Source organism: Microcaecilia unicolor, chromosome 6 (assembly GCF_901765095.1).
Source record: "Microcaecilia unicolor chromosome 6, aMicUni1.1, whole genome shotgun sequence".
NCBI lineage: Eukaryota > Metazoa > Chordata > Amphibia > Gymnophiona > Siphonopidae > Microcaecilia > Microcaecilia unicolor.
The window spans coordinates 248977112-248990357 of record NC_044036.1 but is presented as its reverse complement, the minus strand read 5'-3'; the positions used below and the strand labels follow the sequence as shown (position 1 = coordinate 248990357).

General features: G+C 41.9%; 1 protein-coding gene across 9 annotated transcripts in view; it reads right to left on the bottom strand.

The window, feature by feature from the left end:
- Window positions 1–13246, bottom strand: part of EHMT1 (euchromatic histone lysine methyltransferase 1) — a 698071-nt gene that overhangs the window by 510227 nt on the left and 174598 nt on the right. The window contains exon 1 of one of the 9 annotated variants that reach the window (XM_030207086.1): window positions 9261–9348. The exons of 7 other annotated variants lie outside the window; for them this stretch is intronic. In XM_030207086.1, the coding sequence (XP_030062946.1) occupies window positions 9261–9263 (3 nt within the window). In that variant the 5' untranslated portion in view covers window positions 9264–9348. Of the gene's footprint in view, window positions 1–9260; window positions 9349–13246 lie in introns of those variants that run through there. One more of the 9 variants, XM_030207088.1, reaches the window with a different exon arrangement.

The following is a 13246-nucleotide window of genomic DNA, read 5'->3' as shown; positions in this document are numbered from 1 at the left end:
AGATAAGTGGCTTGGAGAAACATGCTGTGACGGCACGCTCAGAGCCACATCTGGATGGCATCCTGACACAGAGGGAGAGATCCGGTGCCCCCCTGCTTGTTGGTGTAATGCATGGCAACCTGATTGTCTGTCTGAATCAATATGATTTGGTTGGACAGCCGGTCTCTGAAAGCCTTTAGAGCATTCCAGATTGCTCGCAATTCCAGGAGATTGATCTGAAGACCTTTTTCTTGAAAGGACCAGGCTCCTTGAATGTGAAACCCATCTACATGAGCTCCCCACCCCAGGAGGGATGCATCCGTCGTCAGCACTTTTTGTGGCTGAGGAATTTGGAATGGCCGTCCCAAGGTCAAATTGGATCGAATCATTCACCACTACAGAGAATTCTGGAAGTCGGTGGACAGTTGGATTACATCCTCTACACTCCCCAAAGCTTGATACCACTGAGAAGCTAGGGTCCATTGAGCTGATCTCAAGTGTAGGCGTGCCATGGGAGTCACATGAACTGTGGAGGCCATGTGCCCCTGAAGTCTCAACATCTGCCGAGCCGTGATCTGTTGAGATGTTCGAACTAAGGACACCAGGGTCAGGAGGTTGTCTGCCCTTGCCTCGGGAAGAAAAGCTCGAGCTGTCTTTGTGATCAACAGAGCTCCAATGAATTCCAACTTTTGAACTGGGGGAAGATGGGACTTGGAGTAATTGATCACAAACCCCAGTAGTTCCAGCACCTGACTAGTAGTTTGCATGGACTGTAGAGTGCCTGCCTCCAAGGTGCTCTTCATCAGCCAATCATCGAGATAAGGGAACACATGCACTTCCAGTCTGCGTAGCAACGCTGCAACTACCGTTAGGCACTTCGTGAACACGCTGGGCGCTGACGCCACACCGAAGGGCAGTACACAGTACTGAAAGTGCTGAGTTCCCAGGCGAAATCGAAGATACTTCCTGTGAGCTGGGAGTATCGAAATGTGTGTAAGCATCCTTTAAGTCCAGAGAGCATAGCCAATCGTTTTCTTGAATCATGGGAAGAAGAGTGCCCAGGGAAACCATCCTGAACTTTTCTCGGAGAAGAAATTTGTTCAGGGCCCTCAGGTTTAGGACAGGATGCATCCCCCCTGTCTTTTTCTGCACAAGGAAGTACCTGGAATAGAATCTCAGCCCTTCTTCCCCTGGTGGAACGGGTTCGACTGCTTGGGCCTTCAGAAGGGCGGAGAGTTCCTCTGCAAGTACCTGTTTGTGCTATCAACTGTAAGAATGAGCTCCCGGTGGGCAATTTGGAGGTTTGGATTCCAGATTGAGGTTGTATCCTGACCGGACTATTTGAAGGACCCACCGGTCGGAGGTTATGAGAGGCCACCTTTGGTGAAAAAATATCGACCTCCCTCCAACCGGCAAGTCATCCGGTACAGACACTTTTATTGAGGCTATGCTTAACTGGAGCGAGTCAAAAGCCCGTTCCCTGCTTTTGCTGGGGAGCGAAAGGGCCTTAGATGCACGCTGTTGACGAGAACGAGCACGCTGGGGCTGAGCCTGGGAAGGCTGTCGAGAAGCAGGAGTGTACCTATGCCTAGGATAGGAACAGGGAGCACTCCTCTTCCCCCCCAAAATACCTCCTAGATGAGGAGGTAGTAGAAGACGACGCCCGGTGGAAAAGAGAATCCATAGCATCATTATGCTTCGTGATCTGATCAACAAGATCCTCTACTTTTTCACCAAAAAGGTTGTGTCCCCCCCCCCCCCCCCCCCCCCGGCAAGGAACATCCGCCATTCGCTGCTGGACCGAATGATCCAGGTCAGAGACACGCAGCCATGAGACTCTACGCATCACTATATCTTGAGCAGCAATCTTGGATGCTACATCAAAAGAGTCGAACGTACCCCTGGCCAGGAACTTGCGACACACCTTCTGCTGCCTGACCACCTGGCGAAAAGGTTCAGCCAGCTCCTCAGGGAGTACATCAACCAAGCTCGACAGTTGCCTTATCAAGTCCCGCAAGTGAACGCTCGTATGACTGAATCTTGACAGCGAGCATAGCGGCCTGATACGTCTTCCTCCCAAAAGAATCAAGAGTTCTAGCTTCTCTGCCTGGGGGCGCCGAAGCATAGTCTCTAATACGCCTGGCTCTCTTGAGTGCGGAATCCATCACCACAGAATTGTGGGGTAACTGAGACCTCATCAATCCAAGTTCACCGTGGATCCAATACTGGGATTCAGCTTTCTTGGGGACCACATGGACAGACAGAGGGGCCGACCAGTTTCGCATAAGGACTTCCTTCAGTACCTTATGCAGAGGGACTGTCACAGCCTCTTTAGGTGGAGAAGAATAGTTCAGGACTTCGAGCATCTCAGTCCTGGGCTCATCCTCAATCTCCACAGGGAAGGGAAGGGAATAGCCGTAGCCATTAACCGGATGGAAAAAGGAAAAGGAAAGACTCTCCGGTGGGGATAGTCTCCTCTCTGGTGGAGGGGAAGGTTCAGAGGGAATCCCACAGGACTCATCAGAAGAAAAGTATCTGGGATCTTCCTATGACTCCCACGAACGTTCCTGCTCAGTATCAGATAAGACCTCTGTTAAGGTACTTCGACACTGAACCTGCCTCGATGCCCTTGATGGCGATGTTGAGAGGTCGATGCCCACTCGGACTGCAGCAAATCTTCCTCCACCGACGATGGGGAATCGACCTGGGTGGCTGCCAACGCCAATGCCGCAGGCGGCATCGCAGTTGGGGCCCTCACTGCAGGAAAAGGACCAGACACCGCTGCAGATGGTACAGAAAGCGCAAGCACCCCCGAAACCAAAGCTGACTGACATAGCAGTCCCTCCAGAAGTTCTTGAAGCAAGGCTCGGATACGCTCGTCAAGAGCCGCCATCGGAGAAGGCTGCGGGGTCGGTGGAACTGGCGGTGTCAGAATCTGTGGAGGTTCTGGAGCAGGTCCTGGGCTGCAAGGAGACCTACGGACTGGCACCACCTGTATCGAGAGGGAGTGATCCTCTCGGCACCGATATTTCTCAAGTGCTGACTCTCTCAGTGCCCTGGAGCTCCTGGCACCATGCGTCGGAGAGCGATGACGGTACTTCTTCGCCTTCGCTCGACGCCCGTCAATGAGACTCCTCGGTACCGATGAGGAGGACGTGGAATCCTCACGTCTCCTTGGGGTCGGGTCCGACGAAGGTCGGTCCCAGGTGGCCTGCATAACAGGAGGCCTCAAGGCAGGTGGAGACCCACTCAACGTCTCGCTGCTCCCAGCGCAAGTTGGTCTCTCAGCAGCCATTACCTCTCTTCCAGACATCGACGCTCCTTTCGATGTTGATGCCGCCAACCTCGGTACTGATGTTGAAGTCGAAGGACCGGACTGAGCCCCAAAAAGCTTTTCCCGTTGGGCTTCTCGAGACGCTTGGGTCCGTTTCTTCATACGAAGACACAGACTACAAGCGGCTGGGCTATGGTCGGGCCCTAGGAACTGGATACACCAAGCGTGGGTATCGGTACCTGAGATGGTCCAGTTGCACCGAGTACAACTTTTGAAGCCGCTGGGTGTCTTCGATGACATGAAAGGAAAAACGGCTTTGGCGAAATTAAACGATGTGATCGTGCCAAAAAGTAAAGGGCACAAAAAGGGGAAAACCCAGCCGCGTCGAAAAGAAAGGAAACTTTAAAATAGGCAAAAAAACTAAAAAAAAGACTACGGGAGTAAATAATTTTTTTTTTTTTTTTTAAGAAAATGACAAAATAATTAAAAATAGAAAGAAAAAAAGTTGTCAGACTCTGTTCCTGGGCCAAAAACCAGAGCAGAAAAATCCTGTCACCTCATCGCTGACAAAAAAAAGAACTGAGGGGACACACTTGCGCGATGGGAGGAAAGTCGTGCGCGCTTGCTAGCGCCAGAAGACTCTGGCAAAACTTTTTATTTTTGCAAGGAAAATTTTCTATTTCCTGGGCCGACGCGGACATCAACCCACATGTGGAATTAGAAAAGGTGCAGAGAAGGGCGACAAAGATGATTAAGGGGATGGGACGACTTTCCTATGAGGAAAGGCTAAAGCAGCTGGGGCTCTTCAGCTTGGAGAAAAGGCGGCTGAGGGGTGATATGATAGAGGTATATAAAATAATGAGTGGAGTGGAAAAGATAGATATGGAGCATCTGTTTACGCTTTCCAAAAATACTAGGACAAGGGGGCATGCGATGAAGCTGAAGTGCAGTAAGTTTAAAACAAATAGGAGAAAATTTTTCTTTACTCAGCGCGTAATTCAACTCTGGAATTCGTTGCCAGAGAATGTGGTTAAGGCGGTTAGCTTAGCAGAGTTTTAGAAAGGTTTGGACGGCTTCCTGAAGGAAAAGGCCATAGAATGTTAGTAAATGGACGTAGGGAAAAATCCACTATTCCTGGGACAAGCAGTACAAAATGCTTTGCTCCGTGGATCTTGTTGAGTGATTGTGACCTGGATTGACCACTGTCGGAGACAGGGTGCTGGGCTAGATGGACCTTTGGTCTGTCCCAGTGTGGTGATGCTTATGTCTTAAGCAGCCTGCTTGTCCTCGGAGAATGTACATAAATCCAAATCTAGTTTAGATAAGAAAGTGCTATATTAAATTCTTCTGTCAACCATTTCAGCACCTGACGGCATATTTTTAGAAATCCTTCAATCTCTTAAAAGTTCTTAGTAAAACTGACTCAAGTAACTCATGGGACCTTCACTGAGCAATATGTCAGATAGCTTAAATTCAAAATGAAAGGATGACGAATATTACAGAAACGTCATCTTGATCTTCTCGTCCCCTTATCTTTACTGTTTTGCTCAAGAACCCAAACAGGAGTGGAAGCACATGCAATTATGAAGGTAATCATGGAATCAAATTGTTACAGTGTACTCATCAGAACCATCCAGTCAACTGGGGTACAGGCCAATAAAACAGTTCCCTAAACAAATTCTTCATTTCTCTTTCAGCATTCAAAACAATCACAATATCAATACAATGATTTGATGTACTGCATATCACCATAATGGAGATAGGAACAATGATAGCTGGCAAATATTTTACTCCCCTTGCCCACCCCCCCCAAAAAAAAAAATGATCCTTAAAACCCCGGGGTGACATTAAAAAAATATATTTTTCAACTCAAATATATTTTTTTTCAACAGATTTGATATGGCATCAAAAACATTCCATGTTCTCAGCAAGCTAAAAATAACAGATCAACTCTCTATAGACACAAGTTCTCTCGCTTCCTTTCTTATGTGCACTTGAAAGCATTCATATTCCTATAGTCTCTTATTAAATGCACACTAGACAAGATCACTTTCAGATTACTCCAGATCATGCTTTCATTCACCATCTTCTTTGTGCTGTGTGTAAAATGACAGTACTAGTTAACTGCATCAAAACCTCCATGCTGCTTATGAAATAACTAGTCCTTTATCCTCTTCAAATGGTTCAACGTTTACACATATGACATCTTTGGATGAGAGGATTAACCAAATAAATGTGTAGAATCTCAGACTATATTGAGCCTGAATAAACACAAGGTACAACTCATAACTAAATATCATATTAATGCCCCTTTAGAAACAGGTCACAACAATTTGACCTTAATTTGAAAGCAAGAATACTTCTCAAAGAGATAGTGCTCCTCTTCGAAATAAATAATATAGCTATATGGATCCTACAAAATTCGTAATGTACAGTTATTATATAATGACAATGTACATCAAGATTTTGAACGAGGTACAAAAACAAAAATACTTTAACTGTCAAATAAAAGGGCCTAGCTCTGGATCTTTGTTGCTAGCAAATTGTGATGTTGGTCAGAATAAAAATAAATTTTTTAATTACTTTAAACAAATTTAAACCTGCTTTTCAAACCTCCCTCTATTTCAAATGCTACAACCTCTCCTTTGATCAGGCTGCAAATAAAAGAAAATTTTAAAAAACCAATACACCTCCCAGTTAAAAAAAATAAAAGATAAAAATCGGTGATCAAATACTTTACTGAAAATCTCATAACAGTGTGGTGACGTTGTGTAAAGATCTTAGAACAACATATGTGGTAGGGTAGATGCTGCATACTGAATCAACAAACTCTTAAGATGAAGCTATAGAATATTCCTGCACAGAAATCTCACATTACATGTGTCTCTCAAAGACCAATATCCTAAAGCAAAACTAGATGTGAATTATGCCTGTTGACAAGACTGTTTCTTCCTCTGGTATTTACATGCTCAATGGAATGTTCTAAGTCACACAGTCATCCAGTTAAATAACCAACAAGGGAAGTTAAAACCTGAAGCACTGTTTTAACTGTCTCCTGGCAAACCAACCACAAATATCCTATTTATCCTCCTTTTTGTCTAATGTGAAGCTGTACCTGGGCAGTTCTGTGTTAAGTTGCTTATTCTTTTTTTGATGGAAGCTAGCAAACTGCTTGTTCCTTCCTTCTTGGTCTACAATGCACAGACCACATGACCTAGCTCCCTCTATAGGTCATTCTTATGCCAGCAAGAGACAAGCACGGGACACCATTTCACTCTTTCTTCACTGTAAACTGCAGCCATTTTATGGAAACCAGGCAGTGCAAAGGCACAAACTCCTCCTCCATAGAATTACATACGGCAGAACAATGGACTGTCCTTTTCAATTACAAACAACCAAGAAACAAATTATAGATGTGGCAGACAATAAAGCAGTGAAAGAACTTAACCATTAAATGGCTTCTAAGTAATGAGGATTACAAACCATGCTGAAAAATCTGGAAATCTCTGAATTCAACCACAGTAATGCAAGTGAAGACTGCTTACTGTTGTTATTATGACATATTAAATCAATAAAATAAATCTTTGATTCCAATTTTTCTCCTCATCTGTAAACCAAATATTCCCAGCAGCATAACAACCATTAATTTTCTAGCATGTGCATGTCTAATCTTGTAGTTTTAAAACTTGGGTCAAGGTAGGCTGGAAAATTAGAGTCTGTAAGCTGTCCCCTTGCAAAGTTTATTTCATTCTTATTCTGTCAGACTTCTTATACAACTTTTAAAGTTTAGGAAGAGCCCTTTAGAAAGAGGACATTTCTTCACACGAGATGTATAATTATCTGTTGGACACTATAAAACTCTCACTATTATTCAGTGTCAGTCCATGATAATCAAAGTGTATTTATGATGAATGAATGCAGGTTCTCTAAAGCACAAGGAACATTTGTCAGCATTTTCAGATTTCCACATAGCCCATTTCTGTTTAATATGATCTTGATAAGAGAAAGCAGTTTTATTTTTTCCCTGAGAACTGTACAAAAGGATAAGCCAGTGTACAACTAAATGATGAACACATTAATTGTGATAGGGGAGGGAGGTTACCAAATATGGCCTTAATGTCCTATACTTTATTACATACTTGCCCACTCAATTTAGATTTCCAGACAAAAATTCAAGACCAATAAATTCCTAAAGAGTTGTTCACATTGTCCACCTCCTTAATTGCAACAGTCAAGCTGTAGTACACTTTAATTGTCTGGAAGGCTCCTCTGTATTTGAAGTGGAATATTTAAAACTGGAAAAAGCAGCCCTAGGGTTAAGACATCAAGTCTACCACACTTGGGATTCAGAAACAAGTAGAACATTTCATGGAAACACTGGACCCCTGTCAGAGCAACATCGGCCTCTCACCTCCTTAACTAGGTGAGATATTGCAAAGCTTCTTTTCTGAATGCAAATGTAGAAACATACAGTTTCACCATGTGAAGCCACCTTTACTCTGCCCTCCTCTAGCTTTAAGAATGGATACCGGTGCAACCATTCACATATCAGTTTGCATTAATTTTTCCTGTTATCTCTTCCTTTCACATTCCAGGAATTTAAGACAAACACACAACAAATATATTCTCAATATTCCTGAAGGGTGGTAATGAAACCAACAAAAATGGCTGCTTCAAATCAGCATTTCTTCAAGTTGAGTACCTTAAGACACACAATACTAAAGCAATAGATTTGCCTACCATATCAGCCAGGACTAGCCTGTTTAGTGCATTCAGGTTATCAGCACTTTATTAAGTTGCCCTGACTGTATGAGAAACATTGTAGCTCAAAGATTTCAGCACAGAAAAATGGAAATGAAACAAAATAAGGAGTCATGAAAACCTATAAATATGGAGTGCTGAGCAGACAAATCCTTTGAACCAGCATTGAAAAATACACAGATAATCTACTGCCATCAGTTTTCTAGTACATTATTACACATATGCTGGAAGAACCCGAAGTCAATCAGAGATGGCAAGATTCTGTGCCAGACCTAGGACTCAGTAGCTTCTTTCTTTTGCCTTAATAACCATACTACAGCATTATATAGATCAACAAATTTAAATTAATAGGCACACTTACATTCTTAAAACCAAAGTGAGATTCTGAAGCCACTCAAATGCACAAATGTTATCAGCATTCTGAATGGGTATGGCAACAACGGGGTCAATTTGTTTTAAGATGTCCTGAATTTAAGTAGCCTATTAGCATACATGACAGTTGAAAAGTTACTAAAGAGTACCCCACTTTCATCATTCTACCAGATTAACTATTATGAAGGCTTCTGATCATCCACAACTCAAGTACAGTGAGAGGAAGTGGAACCAAATAGAACATTTTTGTAATGCAACCTTTAGTATTCCCATTTTAAAATTATTTTTGGATTTACTCCATCCCATCATGAAAAAAATGCAGTTTGCAAAATAACTGCACAACAACAAAGACAAGCAAGACTCTTCTGGCCGCAAAAGAATAAAAGGTTAGACTATTATCCCTCTATTCTTCCCCCCCCCCCCCCCCCCCCACTTCTTAACAAACAACCAGGAAGAGTGAATACTACTAAAAGCAGCAGCCCTGAACTATGTTACCATACTATAGTTAAGCATCAAGTTGAGGGTGTGCACCCCACTGAGGAAGCCAATACTCAAACATCAAAGCAGCAGCAGAAACACAAGTGTGGTTGGATTTCCCTCCAAATTCACCTTTCAGTTTCCCTTGGCTTTGTTTCTTCACAAAAATGTATGTTCAGCAACACATTATCTAGGTATCAGTCATTTAATAGCATTACTTTAAAGTTCTTCTCCGAGATCAGCAGCAGAAAGCAGTTTGAAGCCATACCATGTTAGTGATTAACTATGCTGCTGCTTTTTTATTTATTTCTTTGAATCCGTTCCAGCACTTCATTTGCAACTGCTACTTCAGTGCTGTTTCCTTGCAGCTCGGAAGCCCTTACCAGTGTCTACATACCATGTGAATGAAATTTCCAGAACACCATGCCGCCTCCGGTTTTGTTGGAGCTCAGCTGCATTTCCTTCCAGATTCCTGACTTCAGGCCTACTTACTCCCTCAGCCACACGTTCATTTCATCTGCGGGTGCAGCTTCAGCTTTGGGGCATGCTCAGTAGAGGCAGCTCCTCAGCCATTTCAGAGCAACTCATGAATTGCAAGTACAATAAGAAGGAAGTGTCATTAGCAAAGGGTAGAGAATTCAACTGAATCTCTCTACCCAACAACTCCATGTAGCACCAAGCAAGTTTCTGCAGTGTGTGTGGCCACAAGCACACATTTTCACATATTGTGTACATTTGGAATGAAAAAGAGGATCAGGTCTTTGGTAAACTTTTCAAGGAAAAAGGAAAATCTTTTGGAGCTGGTACAGAAACTACTAGAAATACTGCATTTTTGGGAGAGGACTTGTACTCAATATATTTTGTCTGGAAAAATAAATTCAAGGAAACTAAGAAAATACTTAACGTGTTAAAATGATTTCCACCCACAAGAAGTCAAAAGAAAACTAGATATGAGAACACACTGATTTTTAGGATTTCTGCAGCTAAATACCCCTTCCCTTAGTATTAAAAACACAGAAGGTTTCCCACATGCTCTGATAAACACCCTGCAAATGCCAATATACATCTGTTGGTATTTAATCCCTATTTTTAAGGGAACTTCAGTGCAAATAGCACTACAGTGAAATGTTTTACAATATTTAAGTAAGTGATGGGCTTCTCCCAGCATTTGTCTATTGAGCATATCCTACTGGGTGCAGGCTAGATCAAACTTAAATTATCTCCCAAAAATATTATAAAGTACTAGTCACCTGTCTGTGGAACCCCTCCATCTGCATGTTCAAATTTCTATAAGATTCCTCCCCCCCCCCCCCCCCCCTCCACATTCCACATGTACACTTTCTTTATTTACTGTTAGCTAACACCATTAACATATTCTTTGCCACAGGACCCACTCTATCAAATGGGCCCTGCAGCAAATAATGCTCAATAATGATGATAGCATGTGTTAATGTTAACTGCTAGTAAATGACCCTTTTGAGTTACAGATTAGTCACACTTAATGGCAATTCATTTGTGCTTCTTATACAAATTTCTACACCCCTTTTGTGTGATTTTCCTTATTTCACTTGTATAGTATCATGTATGTAGGTGGCACTTAATAATCATGTTTTGATGAAGTTTGTATTTTGAAGTATTTTATTCTTAAAGAGGAAAGGTGGCCTGCTAAAATAGTATACTAATCAAAGAATGTTCAGGGCAAGTAGCATGCAAAGTGATTCCAATTGTTTTCTGTGTCCAAAATGAAATGTTCTGCGCTGCCCTTTAGTACTGCATAAATAAGCATTCCATAAACTATGTAAATAAAAACACTTTTCATTTCAGAAAAAAAGGGCAGTCTTATATTTGGGGCCTCTTTGATCAAGCTGTGCTAGGGGTTTCCACACCAATGCTGATGAAGCCCATTCAAACTGAATGTTTGTTGGCATTGCTGCACAGGGGGCCCTGGCGTGGTTTGATGAAAGAGGCCCTTAGTTTGGGAGTAGGCAAAATAAAACAAAAACCTGTAGTTATCTGAATGCATTCATTGCAAACTACTACTTATATTCACCTCTTTAGATATATATATATATATATATATATATATATATATATATATATAAATAAGAGGTGAATATATATAGGTCACCAAACACAGTGGGTCAACTAAACTAGGCAAACTTTCCTTCCCACCAAACACCTGTATCTAAGTGAACCACAATGTAATGGCGATAAATCTGTAATGGAATCCAAAAAGGCATGGAATAAGCACAGAAGATCTCTAGTTGAAAGGAAAACCAGCAGTCATTTGGGTATAATTGAAATGCACAAGGAATGAAACCTGGCAAACTAGATGAGCATTACAGTCCTTATTAACCATTATATTCTGTAAACAAATGACCCAGTTGTTACTCTTAGTTTGTAATCCAAAATTAGTTAACAGGATCTAAAAATAGATTTTTGCTTCTCAAAAGTTATCTACAAATTAGTTTCATGTATCCAGACATAACATGCTTTAATGCTCTGCAGAAAGCTTTTTTTCCTACATTAAGCACACATTAGTGCTTAACACAGTTTAGTAAAAGGGCCCCGGTGTGACATGAAGGGACACTAAAGGGCATGTATGACACTACAACCTGGGTCCAAAAATGGCTGCATTGCTATCAGCACCCGTAAAACACATACAGCATTTATGCAACTCATTCTTCATATAAAGCACCATTTATCCTCATTTTCACTGGGGGGGGGGGGGGGTTCAAAATATACGCTTTTTAAAATACATTCTTGAAGTTTAAATTCTATCTTGACTATATCAACCCAGACTAATGTAAGAAAATTATTCTTTTACAATGTTAGTCTAAACTACAACTGAAATGAAATTCATCTTTCTAAATGATCTGCCTAAATCATAAAAATAAATAAAATAAATATAGTTTAAAGTTTGCACAGTTACAGACAAGGTATGATATCGAGGCCCATCTCCTGCATATAAATGTTCAGAATCAGCACAGCTGAAGCATATCAGCTTGTTTCCTTGGCAACAGAGACCAATTGCTAAGCATTATAATTTTTCATTGTAATCAAGCCACTGCCATACCTGTAAATTTTTGAAAAAACAAGATATTAAAAGCTTTAAAAAGCCAGTCAATCAGTCATGAAGACAGACAAATATTGAAAGGAGTTTATAGGGTTTCCCCACTTATGATTACATAGGTCATCTTTTCATAAGCACAGTTAAACCAAAGAAAAATGTTGGGGGTGGGAAAGGACAAATACATCTTACTGTACTAGATACACCAGTAGTCCCACACAGACTAAACCCATATGCATATTGGCACAGAATTCTTAAATGAATACTATGACCACTCAAAATCTATACATATTCCCTTGAATGGAGATTATTGCAATAAGCACAGACAGAGTAAAACACTAAGTTACTTATCTGTAGCACATGTTCTCCGAAGACAGCAGGCATGTATCACATATGGGTGAAGTGATTCATGGAGCCTGGTGCAGACATGGCCCAGTGCACTATCACAAAGTTTTTGAGGCAGTGCCCCCACCACGCATGCAAGAGTGCCTTCCCGCTCGACATGCAAGTGCAGGACCAGCAGTACAATGTTAAAGCTAAGACAACAACTCCAAGGGCAGGTGGGAAGGATGTGAGAATATATGCCTGCTGTCCTAGGAGAACACCTGCTACAGATAAATACTTAGCATTCTCTGAGGACAAGCAGGCATAATATTCTCACATGTTGGCCTCACTAGCTACCAGGCTCGCAGAAGAGATGAATTTTATTAACTAAGTAGATAGTGAGCCAGAGGGTGCAGTCGGCTCCAGACAATAGTGAGTCGTGAAGGTATCACTAGAAGACCACATAGCAGTATTACAAATGTCTTGAACAGAGGCAGAACGGAAATGGGCTACTGAGGCCGCCATGGATCTTACATTATGAACAGTGATACGACCATGGAGGTTCAGCCCAGCTTGAGTATACATATAGGAGAAAAAGGGGGGCATTTTTGATGACGTCTACATCCGACTTTGGACGTTTTGCACAAAATGTCCAAAATCCGAATAGGAAAGAAGGTAATTTTCAAAAAGAAAAATGTCTATCTTTTTTCCGAAAATACTGTTTTGAACAAGGTTTTGTGATTTGGACATTTTGGGGGTATTTTGGTCCATTTTCAAAAAAAAAAAAAAAAACCTGAATAGGTGCAAAACGTAGAGAATTCATGTCGCTGGGATATAGGAAGAGCCAGCAGTTTTAGTAGAATGGTCCCCCAGAAATCCTAGGAGAGCAATGGGGCACCCAAGACGGCACTTCTGGGCACTTCATAAAACTGCTTCCAGGTACAAATCTCACCTTTGTTCCCTTATCTTGTCCCATGAGCCCTCCAAAA